Source organism: Myzus persicae, unplaced genomic scaffold (genome assembly GCF_001856785.1).
Source record: "Myzus persicae strain clone G006 unplaced genomic scaffold, MPER_G0061.0, whole genome shotgun sequence".
Classification (NCBI taxonomy): domain Eukaryota; kingdom Metazoa; phylum Arthropoda; class Insecta; order Hemiptera; family Aphididae; genus Myzus; species Myzus persicae.
In genome coordinates this window covers 910732-930465 of record NW_019102520.1, presented here as the reverse complement: position 1 = coordinate 930465, position 19734 = coordinate 910732, and the positions used below count along the sequence as shown (strand labels likewise).

General features: G+C 27.6%; 3 protein-coding genes across 3 annotated transcripts; 2 read left to right on the top strand and 1 right to left on the bottom strand.

Moving 5' to 3' along the window:
- Positions 1–2932: 2932 nt before the first annotated feature.
- On the bottom strand, positions 2933–3952 carry LOC111032350 (U6 snRNA-associated Sm-like protein LSm7). Its single transcript, XM_022312639.1, has 2 exons — positions 3740–3952; positions 2933–3619 (listed from the first exon to the last, which is right to left on the bottom strand). The coding sequence occupies exons 1-2, from the start codon at positions 3805–3807 to the stop codon at positions 3364–3366; spliced, it is 324 nt and encodes a 107-aa protein (XP_022168331.1). The 5' UTR covers positions 3808–3952; the 3' UTR covers positions 2933–3363.
- Positions 3953–4931: 979 nt separating this feature from the next.
- LOC111032349 (nuclear cap-binding protein subunit 1-like) lies at positions 4932–13735 on the top strand. Its single transcript, XM_022312637.1, has 14 exons — positions 4932–4974; positions 5546–5643; positions 5836–6021; positions 6128–6321; positions 6386–6779; positions 6856–6953; positions 7043–7282; positions 7344–7481; positions 7549–7652; positions 7717–7964; positions 9873–10051; positions 11331–11643; positions 11705–11818; positions 13114–13735. Exons 1-14 carry the CDS (start codon positions 4932–4934, stop codon positions 13225–13227), a joined length of 2463 nt encoding a protein of 820 aa, XP_022168329.1. The 3' UTR covers positions 13228–13735.
- Positions 13736–15173: 1438 nt separating this feature from the next.
- On the top strand, positions 15174–18490 carry LOC111032375 (probable ATP-dependent RNA helicase pitchoune). The gene is made up of 6 exons (XM_022312674.1): positions 15174–15427; positions 15488–15904; positions 17176–17340; positions 17411–17712; positions 17774–17926; positions 17993–18490. The coding sequence occupies exons 1-6, from the start codon at positions 15412–15414 to the stop codon at positions 18470–18472; spliced, it is 1533 nt and encodes a 510-aa protein (XP_022168366.1). The 5' UTR covers positions 15174–15411; the 3' UTR covers positions 18473–18490.
- The last annotated feature ends 1244 nt before the right edge of the window (positions 18491–19734 follow it).

The window sequence follows — 19734 nt, the reverse complement described above, 5'->3', positions numbered from 1 at the left end:
ATATAATTCTAGTCACTTCTATGTCACTGAATTCCTCTTAAACGGCTGGACCGATTTGAATGAATTTTTTTGTATGCGTTTGGGTGACACCCTAGATGGTTTAAATTCACAATTTGATAAGATTGGTCCGACCCAAGGAGTTGCTCAAATTTACGAATTAAATATTTGTTTATAAACGGTTGCTATTGATTATAGGAGAAATATATATTATATATTTAGTAAAAATTGAAATTATTTTTGTTTATTGGTTATCGGGCAGATCATGTACAAGCATGCATACAGTTGAATTTTCGCACATTGCCTACCAAGGTAGCTGAGTTGCACTTATAGCCGCTCATCATCGTGTCCACAATCAAAATCAAAATAAAACATATTATTTATATTAAGTATTCATCAAGCGGGGTCCTCAATCCACAGCAGGTAGGCATAATAAACTGCTCGCATTATCAACATTGAGTCTCTATAGAGTTGACATTTTTAACGGACAACAAAGTGCACGGGTTCAGCTAGTATTAAATGTAAATATAAAACCTACTAATCTGATATAGAAGTTGATAAATTGAATTATACAATTACTAAGAAAATATTATGTTGATGGGGCTAAATCCCCTCCGAGGAACATACTAATAATTTAATAAAGGTAACATACTAAATTATAGACTATAACACAATATACAATAATTTAGACTTTGCATAGTAATCTGGGGTGGTAGGTACCTATAAAAATGTTCTTAATTCCTTAAGAGTACAAAAAAATAATTTAATTTTTGGATGTTTAAAGAATGACAATCTTACTGTGTCTACCCACTCTAAAACGCTACAATGTCTGTGTATAAAAGGTCTAGTTTCTTCTTCTGTAAACAGACAAATTTATAAGTGAAAAAATCATTTTACAAAATTACAACATAAAAATAGTATACATATTGCACACAAACATTTTTTAAACAAAAATTAATTAAACTCTGCCAATTGATGCCAAAAAAATATTATGAATGATAACTGGTACCTACTAATATCAAGATTTGTACCTATGAATAATTATTTAAAAGTATTATTTCATGAATTAGTTCAATATTTATAATTTAATAGTAAAATTCCAATTAACAATGAAATGAACTTTTTATTTTTTAAATCAAATTTAATAGCTTTTATATGTAATTTATAATACCTAATCCTGCCGGACCATACGAGTAGGCATTTTTGTTATATTATATTAAAACATTGTATTGTATTTTAATATTTAATAAAAAATAATCAAATCAAAAAAAAAATTTTAAATTTTAAAATTTTTTTTTTTAATTTGGAAACTGCTGGATTGTTGGTGTGTTTATACCATCATTGGTTAGTTCAATGTAATTATGAATGGATAGTATGATACGCTAAATATGTATGATGGTAAAATGATGTATTATTACAGTATTTCTTACAAAAGCAATAATGAGTTGAGGTTGACAATCTGTCTTGCTGATTAAGTAACCATCTATAATTGTATTATATATTTATATTACTGTTAATGATTTATTTTACTATTGGTAATTTGATAAGCTAAATTACTTTTTGAAGAAATTATCTCAATTATTATAAAATTATATGTTTATAAATTTATTTCATAAATTATTGTTATTAACTTTACAGTTAAAATCAACTTACCGTAAGACTGTAAATGGGTTAATTATTTGTGGTATGAAATGTCAATAGACAATAGCTTACAATCAATCTAAACATTTTTAAAAGTAATAAATTACTAAAGATTTTTATTTTTTGTTGAATTTCTGATATCGTCAAAATTTGAATTAGATTGTTCTCAAAAAACATATGAATCCCTTACATAATATTTTTTACTACAAAATAAATTGTACCAAAGTTCAATATATCTAATATATAAAAATCTTGTGTCAGAATATGTTTGTTACCAAACTCCTCCAAAACAGCTGGGCCAATTTTCATGAAATTGTATGTGTATATTAAAGTGGTCTCAGAGAGAGATGCAAACTATTTTTCATACCCCTAGGTGTAAAGAGTGGCTCACACAAAATATTTTTAAATATTTAAAGTGTAAATTGTATAATAATAATACATACCTAGCATACAACAACACTATGGTTACCCAATATTAGTACCAATATAACTTTTAAACGATAAAATACCTACAACTTACATAAAAAAACAGAGCATTATATTGCATATTAGGGGTTTTGGTAAGTTTTGATGGAATATTTTTGTTTTTAAAAATGTCAGCAATTAGACATACATACTTAAGTCGCAGAACTCACAATGCTACAAGGTAAAGACATACAATATCAAGTAAAACACATAATTTAACAGACGGAAAGGTCATTTGCAGGTTACTAGAAAACCGCTGGCTGCCGCGCCATAAATTATGTATATATATAGTATATAGTATATATATACATTATGTACAACGTTTATTTTAATTAATAACTCATTTTCTAAATTTTTTTTATTTTTTTGGTTGCCAATGGTTAATCGGGCAGAACAGACTAAATAATACTACAATAAAAATAAAAAATTTAATTTAAATAAAACATATTATTCATATACCACCGCAGGTGGATTGCCAACCTGATAATATACTGCTCGCATTATCACCATCAAGTCTCTCATATAGAGATGGTGTTTTTAACGGGAAACAAAGTGCACGGGATCAGCTACTTCTAGTATAAAATGTGAATAAAATTAATATATTAATTTCAAAGTTTATGGTCTAAAAATATGAAAGTATTATTAACATGTAAGAGCACAGCTGATGAGAGATAAAACGTATTCAACGCTGGCTGCTAATGTTGGTTGTGCTTGATGCTGTGCAAGACAAATGTTAAAGGGCAATTTTTTTCATATCAATACTAGTAATTGGTCACACATAAAATAATGGCTAATTCTTAAGACATTACAATAAAATATAATAGCATGATTAATTACTTGATATTATACAAAACTGTTTATTTTCTATACATGATCATGATTCATTGTATGTACAATTAACATTACAATTATTAATTAACCAACGATAAGTCGAGTTTTTAAATAAACAGATATTCATAATATCATTTGATATATTCATACATATTTAGGCTTTAAAATTAATGAATGGTAAAAATATTGTTTGTAAAGATAGATTTATATTTAATTTACAGAAATAAAGTATTTAAGTTAATTGTTACATAATCTTCATTGAGATTTATATTTGCAATATAAAAAGTTAATTCAGAAAAACATAATGGAAATTGACCAAACAAAAAGGCCTTACCTTAAAAGATAAGTTTCCATGAACATTTGATGAATGCTCATAAAAACCTAGCTACATAATTATTATTAGTTAATCATTAAACATAGTTTAAACATCTAGTCTTGCTGTACAAAAGGATTGGCAATTGCTTCCATACCATCAACAGGACAAATTAGTACGATTGATGTGCCTCGACAAACAACTAAACCTAATGTTCTTGTATCTTCTGTTAGTTTCATAGGTTCATCAGGATCTCGTAAATACTCTAGAGTATTATCCAATACGAGATTTACTAATGGATCAAATCCTTTCAAAATACCAGATACTTCTCGACCTCCAGAGAACTTAACTCTAATGGCTTTTTCTAAGTACCTAAAAGAGCATAAAAATATATTATAATCTCGGTATGTTAGTAGCACCATTAAAGATAAATCTTTAATCGTGATTAGTAGTAATATTCATGCAATTAAATTTTATTTATGCTCCACTAACCTTGTTAAATCTAAAATACTCTCCTTTTTCTTTTTCTCGGGAGCTGAAGTCGCTTCTTTTCCACTCATTTTTAATAGTAAATAACTTTACTAATAACTTAAACTTTTGAATTCGTTGTCGTTCAAAAATGGATATTTTTATTTAAATCTCTGGTAATTGGTAAATAATATCATAATCATTATTACTATCAAACATGTTTATACTTTATAAACATAACCAATAATAGTATTGGTAAACGGTGAACGGAATATTCTACCGGTTTAACCACTTATTTATACCATGCTTCATGTGTGATTTATAGTTGGTTGTACATTTTTGGTATGTGATAAGTCGTTACGATAAACGATACAAGTTACTGAATTCACGGTCTTCTTTCTCAGGAATCCCAAATTAACCGGATTATTTTGAATTTAAGACTTAAGTATGATATGAATCAATTTAATAACTAATAGTTTTCTTACTATGGAGATTTTCCGTTATAATTTACCCGATTGCTTTTGCTACTTTGCCCTTTAAATGTTTTATTGATTTCTTCATCACTAAAATGTTTATGACAAAGGTGATAGGTATGAGACATTTTGGTTATTACCATTCCAATTATTTATAAAGTTTGTCCACGATATACGAGTAGATTCATCCTTAGGTATGATAAATAAAGTAACATTTTCCATATTACTTATATTTACTCAACTGTCACATATTAGAATTGAACACAAGTGACTCATATTAAAATGTTTAATAATGTGATGTATATTAATACGAATACGATACAACAGGTATACATATAGGAAAAATAATTTAAATATTATTAATATTCATCTATTTTTTGTTTTGCCTTTATATTTCATAAGTTTGTATTCAAAATAAAATATATTTCCATAAAAGTTAAATTTGAAGTATAGTAAATTTAGTACATCACTAGATAGCATTACAGTCGCAAACGTACGAACCCGTACCACAGAATAGATAGTGCACTAACACTTTTCATATTATAATCTGTGCCGGTGTCCGACACTATCCCTGCCAGTAGTTTCCAGTCCTATTTTATTCTGTGGTTCTATATGTTCGTGTATGTATCAACTTAGAAAATAAAAATAAAAAACAGTATTTATACGGATTTAGCTAGTAATGGTCGGATGTGGAAATAGATAGTTTCACGTCGAACTAGAAAATACCCACTGCGTTAGTCAACATGAGTCGCCGTCGAGTTCATGACGGTTACGAAGATGTATATGGTAAGTTTTTTATTAAATTTTGTTACATTCCCCGACGTCGACTAAATAGAACCAGTTGTCTTGTTCACTACACTTCTACACAATTAATAATAACGATAAAAAATTAAAACATTAGGTAGGTACCTAACTTAATTATTTGAGTTTTGTGTTACCGGTAGGCTTCTTTTCACTTTTCTCTATGCCCACATCTCGTTATATTCCATAACACACTCTAAATCAGTCTTATTTTGGACGTGCCCAATGCCCATAAATTAAATGTTTGTTCATTTAATGCAAATAATAATGTATTTTAAACTTAACTTTACTATCATACACGCGTGTATAACCAATTTTTTATATTGATGTTTATAAAAAAGATTAAAAAAGTATGAAAATATATTTTAATTGAACTACAATATTTAAGAAATTATATTGCTCAATTTGATAATCACAATTTACAGTTGTCATGTAGTTGAATATGTATATCCAAGTTAATTATTGTAGTTTACTGTGATTATGTATAATAATTAATTGGTATTTACAACTTTGAGTAGTGTATAAAAAATATATATGTTTTTATTGTAATTTTTAGGTGCTGATCGAGGCTACAAAAAGCGTCGTCGTGGTGGTTCTGAAAGTAATGATTTAGAAGATAGATTGGAAAGTCTTGTCCTTAAAGTTGGAGAAAATGTAATTTTTTTTGTTATTAATAAGCTTCTTTTTATTAATCATACATTTTACCAAAATATTGAACTAAAATTTCTTTTAATTTTTGCTTATGATTTCATTAATTTTAGTGTTTAACATTATTTTGTAAATTAATTAGTTTGATCAATTATTTAATATATCTATTAATAATATATTTTTTTTTTTTATGAACAGACTACTAGCACAATAGAAAGTAATTTAGAAGGTTTGGCTAGTGTGCTAGATGGTGATATCCAAAACTTTAAGAAAAAAGTACTCAAATTATTAGTAGAATGTGCAGTTAATATGCCGGAAAAGTGTACAATTTATTCAACATTAGTTGGCTTATTAAATGCTAAAAATTACAATTTTGGTGGTGAAGTAAGTGAACTTAATTTAATAATAAAATACCTACAATTTTCTTATTGTAGTTATTATTTTATTATGTATGCCTACAATTAATCTTAACTTTTTTTTTAATATTTAGTTTGTAGAAAACATTGTACGTTCTTTCAAAGATAGTTTAAAAAATAACTCTTGGAATGAAGCTAGAGTAGTTCTACGTTTCATTGGTGATTTGGTAAATTGTCATGTTGTGTCAGCTAGTTCATTTGTACAATTAATGAGTAGTTTATTAGATGTTACTAAAGAAGATGGAGTTCCTAATGTACGCAAAGACTGGTAAGTAAAAGAATGTATAGTTAAAAAGTATTATCTTAACGGTAGATGTATTTGTTTTTGACAGGTATTGTTATGCTGTTATGTCATGTTTACCGTGGGTTGGTAGAGAACTATATGAGAAAAGAGAATCACCTCTTGAAATGTTGTTGACAACAATTGAGGTATATTTGAATAAGCGTCCAAAAAAGCATGTCAATATGCTGCGGATTTGGTCCACAGATGTACCTCATCCTCAAGAAGAGTACTTGGAATGCTTGTGGAATCAGGTAAAAAAACTGAAACACGACAGTTGGACTGAAACCATTATACCAAGACCTTACTTGACGTTTGACAATGTTTTGTGTGAAGCTCTTCAGCATAATTTGCCATCCATTGTGCCACCCCCTCATCATAACGCTTGTGTATATCCAATGCCATGGGTTGTATACCGAATGTTTGATTATACAGATGTTACTGATGTGAGTTAATATTAAATAACAATATAATTTAAATTTAGTTTTTGTTATTTATTTACAAACTTATATATACATTTAGGGTCACATTATGCCCGGTGCTCACTCTATTGAAAGATTTTTAGTTGAAGAACATCTGCAACAGATAATTGATATGTCTTGCAAAAATAGAAAAGAATGGTAATATTTAACAAAAAATTACACCTACATCTATATTTAATATATTTAAAACTCGAATGTATGAATTTATTTTATTTGATTAATTCTAGTGCAACTAATTTAATGAATTTTGTACACAAAAACAAAGTACCTCTAGAGTATTGTATTGTTGAAGTGGTATTCAGTTTGATGTTTCACCAGCCCAAACCAAAGTATTTAGAAGTAATGTTTGGCTCTGTCTTTATTGAATTATCTAAATTATCAACTAACACAATGCCGCTTGTATTGGCTCAGACAACCGAAATATTATACTCTCGTATAGAATCTATGCATGTCTGTGCTTTTGATAGGTATGTCACTTTGTTACTGATTGTTATTCATAACTCTTTAGTAAGCAAATGTGTTTTTTAGGTTTGTATCATGGTTTGCATACCATTTGAGTAATTTCAAATTCAGTTGGTCCTGGCAAGAATGGGCAGATTGCTTAGCATTAGATCCAGAACACCCGAAACCAAAGTTTGTGCGTGAAGTTCTTCAGAAAGCCATGAGGTATACACGTCTTGAACTAATATTGTAACAATTATTTATTATTACAAATTGCATTGATTATTTTTAGACTATCATTTTATGAGCGTATGCGTGATATTGTGCCACCAGATTTTGAACCATTATTACCAGAGAAACCGGAACCAAAGTTTAAATATGCAATTGAAAAGTCCAGTAAGATATCAGATTCTGGTTGTGTTAAAATATTAAAAGCTAGTAATTGTATTTACTTTTTCAGCATTACCTGGTCAGTTTTTATCAAACACATTACTGACTAAAATACGTAGCAAGATAACTCCCGAAGATATAGTTGAAATATTAAAAGAACCTTTGATGTCGGCAAATGGAGAGATAATGGAACCAGCAGACATTGGCATCTCAAATCCAACAAAAATTGATGCTTTTGTGCAAACATTGTTGTTTATAGCCAGCAAATCATTTTCCCATGCTTTTGCTGCAATCACAAAGTTCATTAGTGTATTTAAGGTAAAAAATTTATGTTATGATCTATATCCAGTGTTGGGTAAGTTACTTTATTCGTTACTCAAATAAAATTACTTCACTTTCTCGATACATAAAAAAACAAATATTTTTTTATTTTCTAAACAATTTATTCTCATTCTACTAGTGACATAACTACAATTACACTACAGTTAAAAGGTATAATTTGAAAAAGATGTTCACTTAATGATACATACAATTAATAATAAACACTTATACATGATACGGCTGTCGACTAATGGACCAACAGCACTCAATCGTGATATTAAATAGTGTATACAAATAAAATCATAATAATTGTTTTTAAATAATAACTTGTAAAAATAAACCATTTCTTACAAAGGGAAGAAACAATGAACATAACATTTTTTCCACTAGCATTCACTACTATCAAGTTTAGATTATGAAAATGTTATAGGAGACTTTTCAAATGAAAAAGCTAGGAAGAAAACATTTAAGAGTATTTAATAATTGAAAAATGTATATCAATACAAATATTGTTTTTTAGGCAGTTATTTTAGTTTTTATTTAATGAATTACATTAATTTTTTTAACATATTAATGTATGAATAATATGGAGACGTTGAGTGCTAGAAGAAAATATACTAATTTGGTTTTCTTATCGAAACTTTTGAGTGGGGAAGCTGACGCTCCAGATATGTTAGGGAGGGTTAATTTTAATGTTCCCGGTGCTAATTTGCGCTACTTTTCTTCTTTCCCGGTCCCGTTCTGTGTGACAAATTACTTATATAATGAACCCATTTTGCATATGATGACACTAGCTAATGGATCCAATAACATCTAAACATCTTGTGTGTAATTATTTTGTATGTAATAGTGTATTATAATCTTGTTAATTATTAATGTTATATAAATGTCCAGGGCCTATCCCGTTTACTATTAGGTAAAATAAATAAATAATTATTATCTTAACGTTAATAGGAAAATAATTTTTGGCCGTTTATTTTTAAATTAAAATAAACAATAAAATAATGGAGATCTAAACAAAAATTCACTTTTTACTAACAAAGTATAATATTTAATAAATAATAAGTATGTATCATCATTTAGTATTATAAGGCCCACAAAATATGTTGTCCCCGTTGCCCCACAAAACCTTAAGTTGTCTCTGATAACGATTTAATGTAAATATTTTGATTTATCATTTATCAGTACATATAATATACCTCTTACACCTATCAGAAATTAATGTAAATTGTAAATATTATAGTGATAAGATCTATAAAATTGAATAGTTTTTGTACAGCTCTGAATTCTTTAGAGTATTACAAATAAATAACAATAATCTAGAAAAATAAATTGTATTTGTGTACAATATTTATATGACTACTAGCTAACTGTTAATAATGTTTAATCATAATTTATAGTAATTAATATTTAATAAGAACTTATAAAAGTTTAAAAACTTAATAACAATAGTCCACGCTAGATATTCATAGGAAAAATTCAGTGTAACTATTGTCATATTTAGAGAAATAAAATAAATATTTAATTAATTTTAATCGTAATCTACAGTGCAAGTAAATATGTCAAAATCAATGAAAACTGAATTGTGGCTACTTAAAGTTAACACTTGGTATTCTTAATGCTCACATTAGAAATATTTTATAGTATTATTATTATTTTTCAATTCACAATATGTATTGAACACAATACAACTTTAACGCGTTATACTATTACATTTTTGTTACTTGAAAATATTTCTAATGAAATTGTTTAACAAGTTAAAAACAAAGTAATGCTTTACTTTTGTTACTTTACTACCCAACACTGTCTATAACTATGCAATAAACTTCATAACAGAAAAGTTTTTGCATTAAAAAAAATCCTTTTCGCCCTAATACATGATATTAAAAATAATTCAACCTCTAGGCTTTAGGAGAAACTGATGATGGTCAATTGCAAATATTAAGGAGCACTTTTGATTTATGGAGTGCAGATCAGCAAATGCTAACTGTACTCATAGACAAAATGTTAAAAACACAGATTATTGAATGCTCATCGGTGGCGAATTGGATATTCTCAAAAGAAATGATACCAGAGTTTACCAAGTAATCTATTTATAGTCTGGTTTGTGAATAGTGATCACTGGGGTGATTCATGAAAGGATGTTAAACATTACTGATGCCAGGGATTCTTTATATTGTACTTTTGTTTTTTAACGGTGTTATGATATAAATAATAAATAGGGCTCAAATTTTGTAGCAAATGCTTTTTTTGAGGGGAGTGTGATAGATGGATAATTCTTATATATAAATACATTTTGAATCATTCTGATTTCAATGAGATAAATTTGTTTTTGATTCTTTTCCACGAACCCTGCTATTTATTGATTTTTCCCCTATTTGGTTCTTTTTTCATAATTTATACATATTTTTCTTTAAAATTTAACTTAATTCTATGTTTTTTATACTTGGACTATATTATTATTGCCAGACATTTTAAAACCAGTAATAAATGAATGACTGATAAAATAAATAATGTTATAGTGCTGAAAATTATATAGTTCTGTCTACAGTTTATTGACCGTAATTACAGTTGTATTTAAGACTTAAGAAAAGGGAAAATGGAAATTTATCTGAATGATATCTGCGTATTTTTATAGCACTTTTTAATACTTAAGTTAACCAGTAAATATCAATCAGTGAAGTATAGTGTTCTATACTCTATTCGGAATGAGATCGTACCTCGGTAGTCGACTTCTGTGACTTTGTTCCGCAGTGCTAGTCTCACGAGCTTTCTAGGTGGAAAAAGCGTCTGACCGTTGCGGACAAAAACTGGTCGCTGCCAAGGTATGATCTCATTCCGAATAGAATATAAATAATTTATCTATAATCGTCAAAATACCAAAAGTTGAAAATGAAAATCAATCATTAGCATCCATAATGGCACTGAACTAAAAATTACTGTGGAACAGAATGATTTAAATTATTTAGTTTATATGAAATATAAGATAACATAATATAACATTAGTTGATGTGGAAAAGTATTTTTCTATGTATAAAAATATATTAGCACCCAATAGGATGAGTTTTAATGAAAGTAACTTGACCAAATATATGGTCGTAAATTCCTTTTTTTAGGATTTATTTTGCTACAAAATCTGAACCCTAATAATAAATAAATAACCTAACACGTTTTTACAACAATTATTTTGAAAAGAATATTTTATAAAATGAACAATTTTACTTTACAGATACAGATTAAATAATAAAACAACTTTAAAAAGGATGTAATTTTAGAAACATTGACCGATCACTTTTCATAAGCCCAGCAATTTTTTTCAGTTACTTTTATTACTTTAATTTTAAATACTTATCCATATTTTAGGCTGTATATTTGGGAGATATTGTCATTGACTATCAATAAGATGTCTAGACATGTGGATCGATTGACCAGAGAGTTGAATGAAGCTAGAGAAAAGTTGCGCACAACAGCAGCGATATCAAATAGTTCAGACGATAGTGATACTGAAACAGAAAAAGCTGAGGCTAAACCTCGACAATCAACAACTACATTTGGTGGTCAAGCTGTTCCAATGGAAGTAGATGACAATGTTACCGAAGAAATGGTTGAACGTATGGAAGAGAAACTAGAAATGGCACAAGCTGATCAGAAAAATTTGTTTCTGATTGTTTTTCAGGTATTCTTCATGACAAAATAAAAATTGTATGATATTAATGGAATTTATTTTATTATTTTAGAGATTTATAATGATATTATCCGAACATTTAGTAAAATGTGATACAGATGATAGACCGTTTGACACATACTGGTACAAATACACTATTGGACGACTACAACAAGTGTTTTTAGCTGTGAGTTTAACAATTCATATAATAAATGAAACTGTTACATTCTTAATAATATTTTTTATCAAAATACAAGTATTACATTGCAAAATCATTACATATTGTTTAATAACATTGAAGGCAAAAGCAAAATATTTTCATTTTACTTAGTTATTACTTTGCCACGATCCCCTTCTGGTGACATATTTAGATTTTTTTTTATACATACATATTTATAAATTTTGACTATAGTGCAGATTTCTGTGTACTAAAAGGTGTTAAAATCAATGTATTATTGAATTTTATACTTGACAAAATATTATTTTAAACATTTTTTTTAAATTCTGAATTTTTTCTAAATGTACAAAAATATACAGTAATTTGCAAAAACCTTCTAACTATTACAATTATTAAAGATAACTGACGAAAATTCCAAAAATGTGAAAAGCAAAAAATAGGCTATTGCTAATAATCCACTCTAATTATTACATATTATTTATTATTTTCAACCATTTAAATTAACTTATCTGCTTTAGAAAAAAAATTTACTTGTTTCTATTGTAGATTACACATTATTTAATTCATACTAAAAAATGCATTAATCAAGTTTGGAATTATTATAAAATATACTCATTATATGTTTACAAATGTAAGGAAATCATGGAATATGTAAAAAATGTAGAGCAACAAACTTAAAAAATAATTAATTTAAAGTTGTATTCATACTCTCTTAAGATATTTTTAACGCTTGTCAAAATTGGCAAATATTTAAAATAATATGCTACTCCAAATTCTTGTTCGCTTTCACTCCTACAAAAAAAAAGACTCATACAGGTTCATCGAAAAAGTGGATGCGTTCACTAGGTTGTTAATTTAATTTATTTTAATTTTTCTATCATAGGAATTATAATAAGAAAATATTATTATATAATATAATTAATCAATATAGTTTAAACACATATTTATGACAAATAAATTATGCCTCATAAAAATCGTTCAAATTAATTAAAATATAAATGTCACTCATGTTCAATTTGGAAAAACGAGTGATGTTAGTGTATCATTCACTAAATATGAATGTGCGTTCATGAACGACGTTCTGTCCAAACACTATAAACCTGAGCTTTTATTAACCACAACATCAATTATCTCATCGTTGTCTTCTAATTTTTATCAATTTTGAATTGTCATTATTACAATATTACTACTCCACAAAGTGTTTTCATGATTTTGCTACTCTATATGTCTACTAATTTTGATAAGTTCAACACAAATGTTTTTTTTATTTCTTTTGATTTGATTCCTGTTTTATTTTTTTTCAGCATCATGAACAAGTGCAGAAATACAGCAGCACCTTAGAAGGATTACTTTTCACTCAAGACCTTGACATTCATATCCTTGAAGTGTTCCATCAATTTTTAGCTCTTCGTTCTTAATTTTTTGTGTTCTTATCACATCTTACAAAGTCACAACATCTTTTATATTTTAGGTTACCTACCCAAATATTATGTATTCATTTAATTACTTGACACCCAACATCAATGTTGATTATTTTTACATAATATGATAATTTACAATAGTTAGAAAACAAACATTACATTTTATATTACTTTATAAAACTTAAACATTATACTATTCTATCATTTTTGTATAATACATTTCTTTAAAAAAATGTTATCTTTATGATTGATAAATTTTTAACAGTTTATGGCATCCTTGGGGCTTAAAAATATTGGGCTTCTCTGATGCAAGGATATGGGTTGTTCGCTCATCCACTTGCCGCTTCGGTCATGTAAGCCATTGGGTTTCATTCATATAATAGAGGCAACGAGTGTAATATAAAATTTATTAAAACCGTGAGGCAACCTAAGACATAGTATTACTTAATTATGGTTTTTTTTTATAAATTTATACCTTACCGTTTGGTGATAATTTTGTAATCAGGTACATGAATATACCTCGATACTTCATTTATATAAATATAAAATATTCTCAAAAATATCTCTTCATTATTCTAATTTAGTAAAAAAAAAAATATATATATATATATATATAAATAAAAATATGAAAGCCAAAAATGTAATCCATCATAAAATTATTGAACCTTAAAAAAAAACCCCAGAAATAAAATATTACATTTCCAAGACTATGATGTTAATGTATATTGCATAATACGATATGTACTTAACTTCAAATATTATTACTATTAACTTTTTAACATGTAGGATGTATTAGGAAACAGTTAGTAATAATTAATGACAAACTGCATTACTGCAATGTACATTTATTATAATCATTGTTTAATAATTATTTAATTATTATTAATTTACCTTACGCATCGAATATTTGAAATATTTTTTTTTAATTTTTTTAATAATGTGTCTATAGTCCTAAAGATAAATTTGTAAAAATGCCTCCTAATAATTATACTTATTGCAGCTAATTAAAATTTAAGGAGTACAGTGTCAAACCTGTGGGAGAACCTCTCACAGTAAAGCACTTCCTTAATCCTTATATACTGTCAAAACTACATAGATACAAGAAAAAGCTTAGGAATGTCTGATAATCTCTTTGAACCTCTTTGCACAATAGAACCTAATAATTAACCTAGTTGTTGATAATAAAGGTAGTCAGACTTATAAGTTATAAGTAATCTTGTATTAAATTTTCAAATCTTAAATATGAAAAGAAAAATTTTTGTGCTCATAAAAAATTATTGCCTATTTAAATTCAATTTTTTTTTAATTGCCACTTACAACTTATGAAGAATCTTGTGTAACTACATTTTCAAGTTTTTGACTAAGCAAACATTTTTTATCGCTGTACATTTTTAAAAAAGACTAGTAATAATCGAAAATTGCATATGTCTATAAATGCTCATTATGGGTTAAAATATTTTTATGGCTTATAGAAAATGTCAATATATACATTCAGTGAAAATCGTGAAAGTTTCGAGTATCTACACTTCAACAGTAATTTGTTTCTGAGTTACATTAAAACCGATTTTGCGTAAAAATTCCCGTTTTTTCCTAATTGTTTGTTGGTTTTCCCCTGTGCTTTTGAAAACTACTGGAATTTAGACCTCCCGAATGCACCATCTAAATTCACTTTCTCACCAGAAGAGATTCTGAAGTTGAACATCGAAGCATTACATCTTCTAAACACAATGTTGTAAAATCAGTACATTCATCGTCATCGCCCCGCTTAGAATCTATAAATTATAAATACTTTATCTATAACGGTTATAAGTTTATAACCGTGGTATCTATCATGAAAATATATATTGCTTAACTGCATTAATTTCCGTTTGAGCGCTAGTTGCGCTTCTCGCAGGCCGTATCGTGACGATAGACATTCGGCATGAAAAATAATACTGTGTTGAGTAACCCGTATATTTATCGTGTTTAATGTTTATACCACACTTCACGTGTGATTCATATACTCTAAAGTGTAATTTGTAGACTTGTAGTTTGTACCACAAAGACATACCTGTATCTTTAATCGTGGTTTGTACACATAACCTAAAACTAATCATTTAAAATAAGAATTTAAGTTATTAATTCAGACTTTAGAGTTTCATCTTTCGTATTCGTGCACAGTGGTCTTATAAAATTGACAATATGAGTGAAGACATAAGTAATTATTTAAAGAATCTAGTTTGAGAATACGTAATTTTTGTAATTTTTTTATTCACAGAATTTCCAGGTCCCAGCCTGGAGTTGAAAATAATGGCTGAAGACAGAAAATTTTCCAGTCTGAAAGACCATGTATGTGAAAATACATTAAAAGGTATAGCAGACATGGGATTTACCGTGATGACTGAAATCCAAGCCAAAACTATACCTCCATTATTAGAGGGTCGTGATTTAGTTGGAGCCGCAAAAACTGGCAGTGGAAAGACATTAGCCTTTTTAATACCTGCTGTAGAATTGATTTACAAGCTTAAGTTCATGCCCAGAAATGGTACTGGTTGTATAATTATATCTCCTACTAGAGAGTTATCAATGCAGACATATGGTGTGTTAAAAGAATTGATGAAACACCATCATCATACTTATGGTCTTATGATGGGAGGTGCAAATAGACAAACTGAAGCTACAAAATTATCCAAAGGTAATTTTTTTACAGTATTTATTATATTAACAATAGGTATAAATTGCATGAAAAAACAATCATTTGTGCATTTGTTAAACTCACAGATTTCACACCTTGGTCATCATATTTATGAGAATGTCAGCTCATTGTTTGTTTGCTCCTTAGGCCCATACGTAATGTTGCAAATTTGGGTTCATCATAATTTATGATTCATAGCCAATCGTCTGTTTTTATCTTTAATTTAAACAATTAAGAGTGAATTATTAAACACTATCATAGGCATTATGCATTTCTTTTGAAGTTGTATAATATATGCAGTAAAACTTCCATAGGTTTCCTATTACAAAATCTCATGGCCTCATGGGCAACAATAAAAAAAAATATTCTAATATTCTATAGATAATTTTGTAAAATAGAATTAAATACATTTAGATCTATTTCGGTTAATTCTCAAAAATATTTAGTTAAAAAACAAAACATGATCCTCAAAAATACATAAAAAATGCAAAGTTTGCTATGTAGAAGTTTCAATGAAATTGTACTAGAAATATGTTATTACAGTGGACACATATTTACTGTAAATAGTTTTATAATTAAGGACTACCTACTTATATCTCTCACTCTATGTGGATAATTGATAAGTCTGATAGTCTTGACTCATGATAATGGAACATGTCCAAAATGTTTTATGATTGTTAAAGATTATCACGAGATTTGGGATGGTAGGATTTAAATTCACCCTTAGCCCTCTGTGATTTGGTCCAATGTTTTATGTTTGAACTTTAACTTTCTATTTTTAGATTTTAAGGAAAGTAATGAATGTATTGATTTTATTTTGATGTGTGCTATTTTTGGGTGAAGACACTTTCAAGTAGAAAATTGCAACAATTATCATTTTTTTTTTGTATTTATATGTTGTGATTACTATTTTTTTCAACAATTATTTAATACAATATAGATTTTGTTTATAACAAGAAACAGTAACAATGTAAAATTAAATTAAAAAGCCTGAATGCTTATAAAGAAAGATAATATGTTCAATATGATGTTTTTTTGTTAGAGACAATAAGTGGTCACAATGTGTTAAAAGGCTGGGGCAGGATTATCAATTTAGAAGGAGGTTTCTGGTAGCAAATTGGACCTGTAGTTTGTTCTATAACTGATTACTTTTTAAATATCCCATGTTTTAAAAATGTATCCAAAAACTTTTTATTTAATATTAAAATATCAATTAGCATCAATTTCAATATTTATTATCCTTCATTCATGAAAAATATTTTTATTTTTAGGCATAAATCTAGTTGTTGCCACCCCTGGAAGATTATTAGATCACTTGCAAAATTCTCCTGATTTTCTTTACAAAAATCTTCAATGTCTTATTATTGACGAAGCTGATCGTATTTTGGATATTGGATTTGAAGAAGAAATAAAACAAATAATAAATTTATTGCCTAGTAAGTTTTTTCAATCAAATATTGGTATTATTATTTTTTTTATATTAATACATAATCAAAATGCGTTTAGAACGAAGACAAACAATGCTATTTAGTGCCACTAAAACACCCAAAACTGATGCATTGACTACTTTTGCATTGAAGAAAGAACCCATTTATATTGGTGTGGATGACAGTAAAGACGAAGCTACAGTTGACGGTTTAGAACAAGGATATGTTGTGTGTCCATCTGAAAAACGATTCTTACTGTTGTTTACATTTTTAAAAAAAAATAGAAAGAAGAAAGTTATGGTATTCTTTAGCTCGTGTTTGGCAGTAAAATATTTTCACGAACTGTTAAACTACATAGATTTGCCTGTTATGTGCATACATGTAAGATTTTATATTCTATTTATAATTGTATTTGCAATAGCTTAATTTGATTGCAATTTAGGGTAAACAAAAACAAGAAAGGCGGACCACTACATTTTTCCAGTTTTGTAATGCTGAAACTGGCATATTGTTGTGTACTGATGTTGCAGCCAGGGGATTAGATATTCCATTAGTTGATTGGATTGTTCAGTTTGATCCCCCTGATGATCCCAAAGTGAGTATATTTAACTTAACATAATATGAATAATAAAGAAGTTGCTTAATTATTATATGTTTCTAGGAATATATTCACAGAGTAGGACGTACAGCTCGAGGTGAAGGTAGCAGTGGACATGCTTTATTAATTTTACGTCCTGAAGAATTAGGATTCCTACAATATTTAAAAAAGGCAAAAGTACCATTAAATGAATTTGATTTTTCATGGAATAAAATATCGGATATACAACTACAACTTGAAAAACTCGTAGCCAAAAATTATTTCTTGCATATCTCTGCGAAAGAAGCATTTAAGTCATATGTTCGTGCTTATGATTCACACCATCTAAAACAAATATTTGATGTTGGAACTTTGGATATTACAAAAGTTGCAGCTTCATTTGGATTTACTACACCTCCGGCTGTAGAATTAAATGCAAAAGCAGTTAGACCGCGAAAACGACATGGCGGTGGTGGTTTAGGAAAATTCAATAATATGAATAAAGGTGATAAAAAAGTATTTAAATTTGTACAACCTCCAGAAAAGAAGAAAAAAAATAAATGATTAATACTGATTTTTTAATGTACTCTATTATTTTTTATTAAAATTTGTTTGTAACATTAGGTATCTTATTTATTCATGAAATATACAAATATAAATAGGTTAATTACAATACATGTGAGTTATGAGTGAAAAACAGTCACTCAAGTGGCCCAAAAATAATTCTAATTTTTTTAACACATTCATTTCTTGAGTGATACAATCAATATAATATATATATATATTTCACCATAAACATTATGGTTAACTGAAGTTGAAGATAGGACAACAACGCTTTAGGTATTGAAGGTCATACAAATATAAAAGTCCGGATTAAACAAAATAACCAAGAATCGTAAATTATAAATTTAAAAAAATTGTATTGGATATTTAACTATACTTACAATACTTAAGTCTATCCTATCTCATACAGTATATGTCATATATCCAATAATATTAAACCTAAAAAATAGTACATAGTTGTATAATTATTGAACTCGCTTCCATGTTAATTTTAATCTACATCATGAACTAAGGTGATAAACGGCTGTCCGGATTAAGCAAAGTCTGGACTTATGAGTTCCGGATTAATGAGGTTTTACTGCAATTCCCCTTCAAGAACCACTGGCCCACTACATTTTTAACCAAGAAAATATTTTTTAGTTGTTAAGGGCTCTTTGTGTGGTAAAGACTAAATTTAAATAATCAATAAAAATATAATTTAATATCACACTATCATGATATAATTGTAAAGAAATATGATTCTGATCGGAGAGTGGAGACGGTAAGCAAATTATTTTGGGTTAGAAATTCATTTTCTTTTTACATCTGATATTAAAGTTTAATACAAGATTCTTAATAAGCTTGTCTAAATGTGTTAAAAAATTTTTTTTTACTGGAAAGTCAATTTAAATTGTTATGATCATTTGAAGTTGAAATGAACTGTAGACACTTTAAATGTACACCATATGTTTATTTCATCAATTCATAAAATTGTCAAAATGTTTTGAGTTGTTGATGGACATTTTCAATTTTCAAATTTTTTTTTTTTTTCATTTTTTATAAATGTCATGAAAATACTATTGTAACTTTAACGGACAAGGTTATAATATACTTATTAGTTATTACTCATCAGCCTGTGGTTTACTTGAACATAATCGAAAAACAACTTAATACAGCTTATTCTACTATCATAAAGATAATTTAATACGGATGGTAATAATAATATACAATTTAGAAAAATTACGAGGTAGTTATAAAATAGCAATATTGATATAAAGATGTAT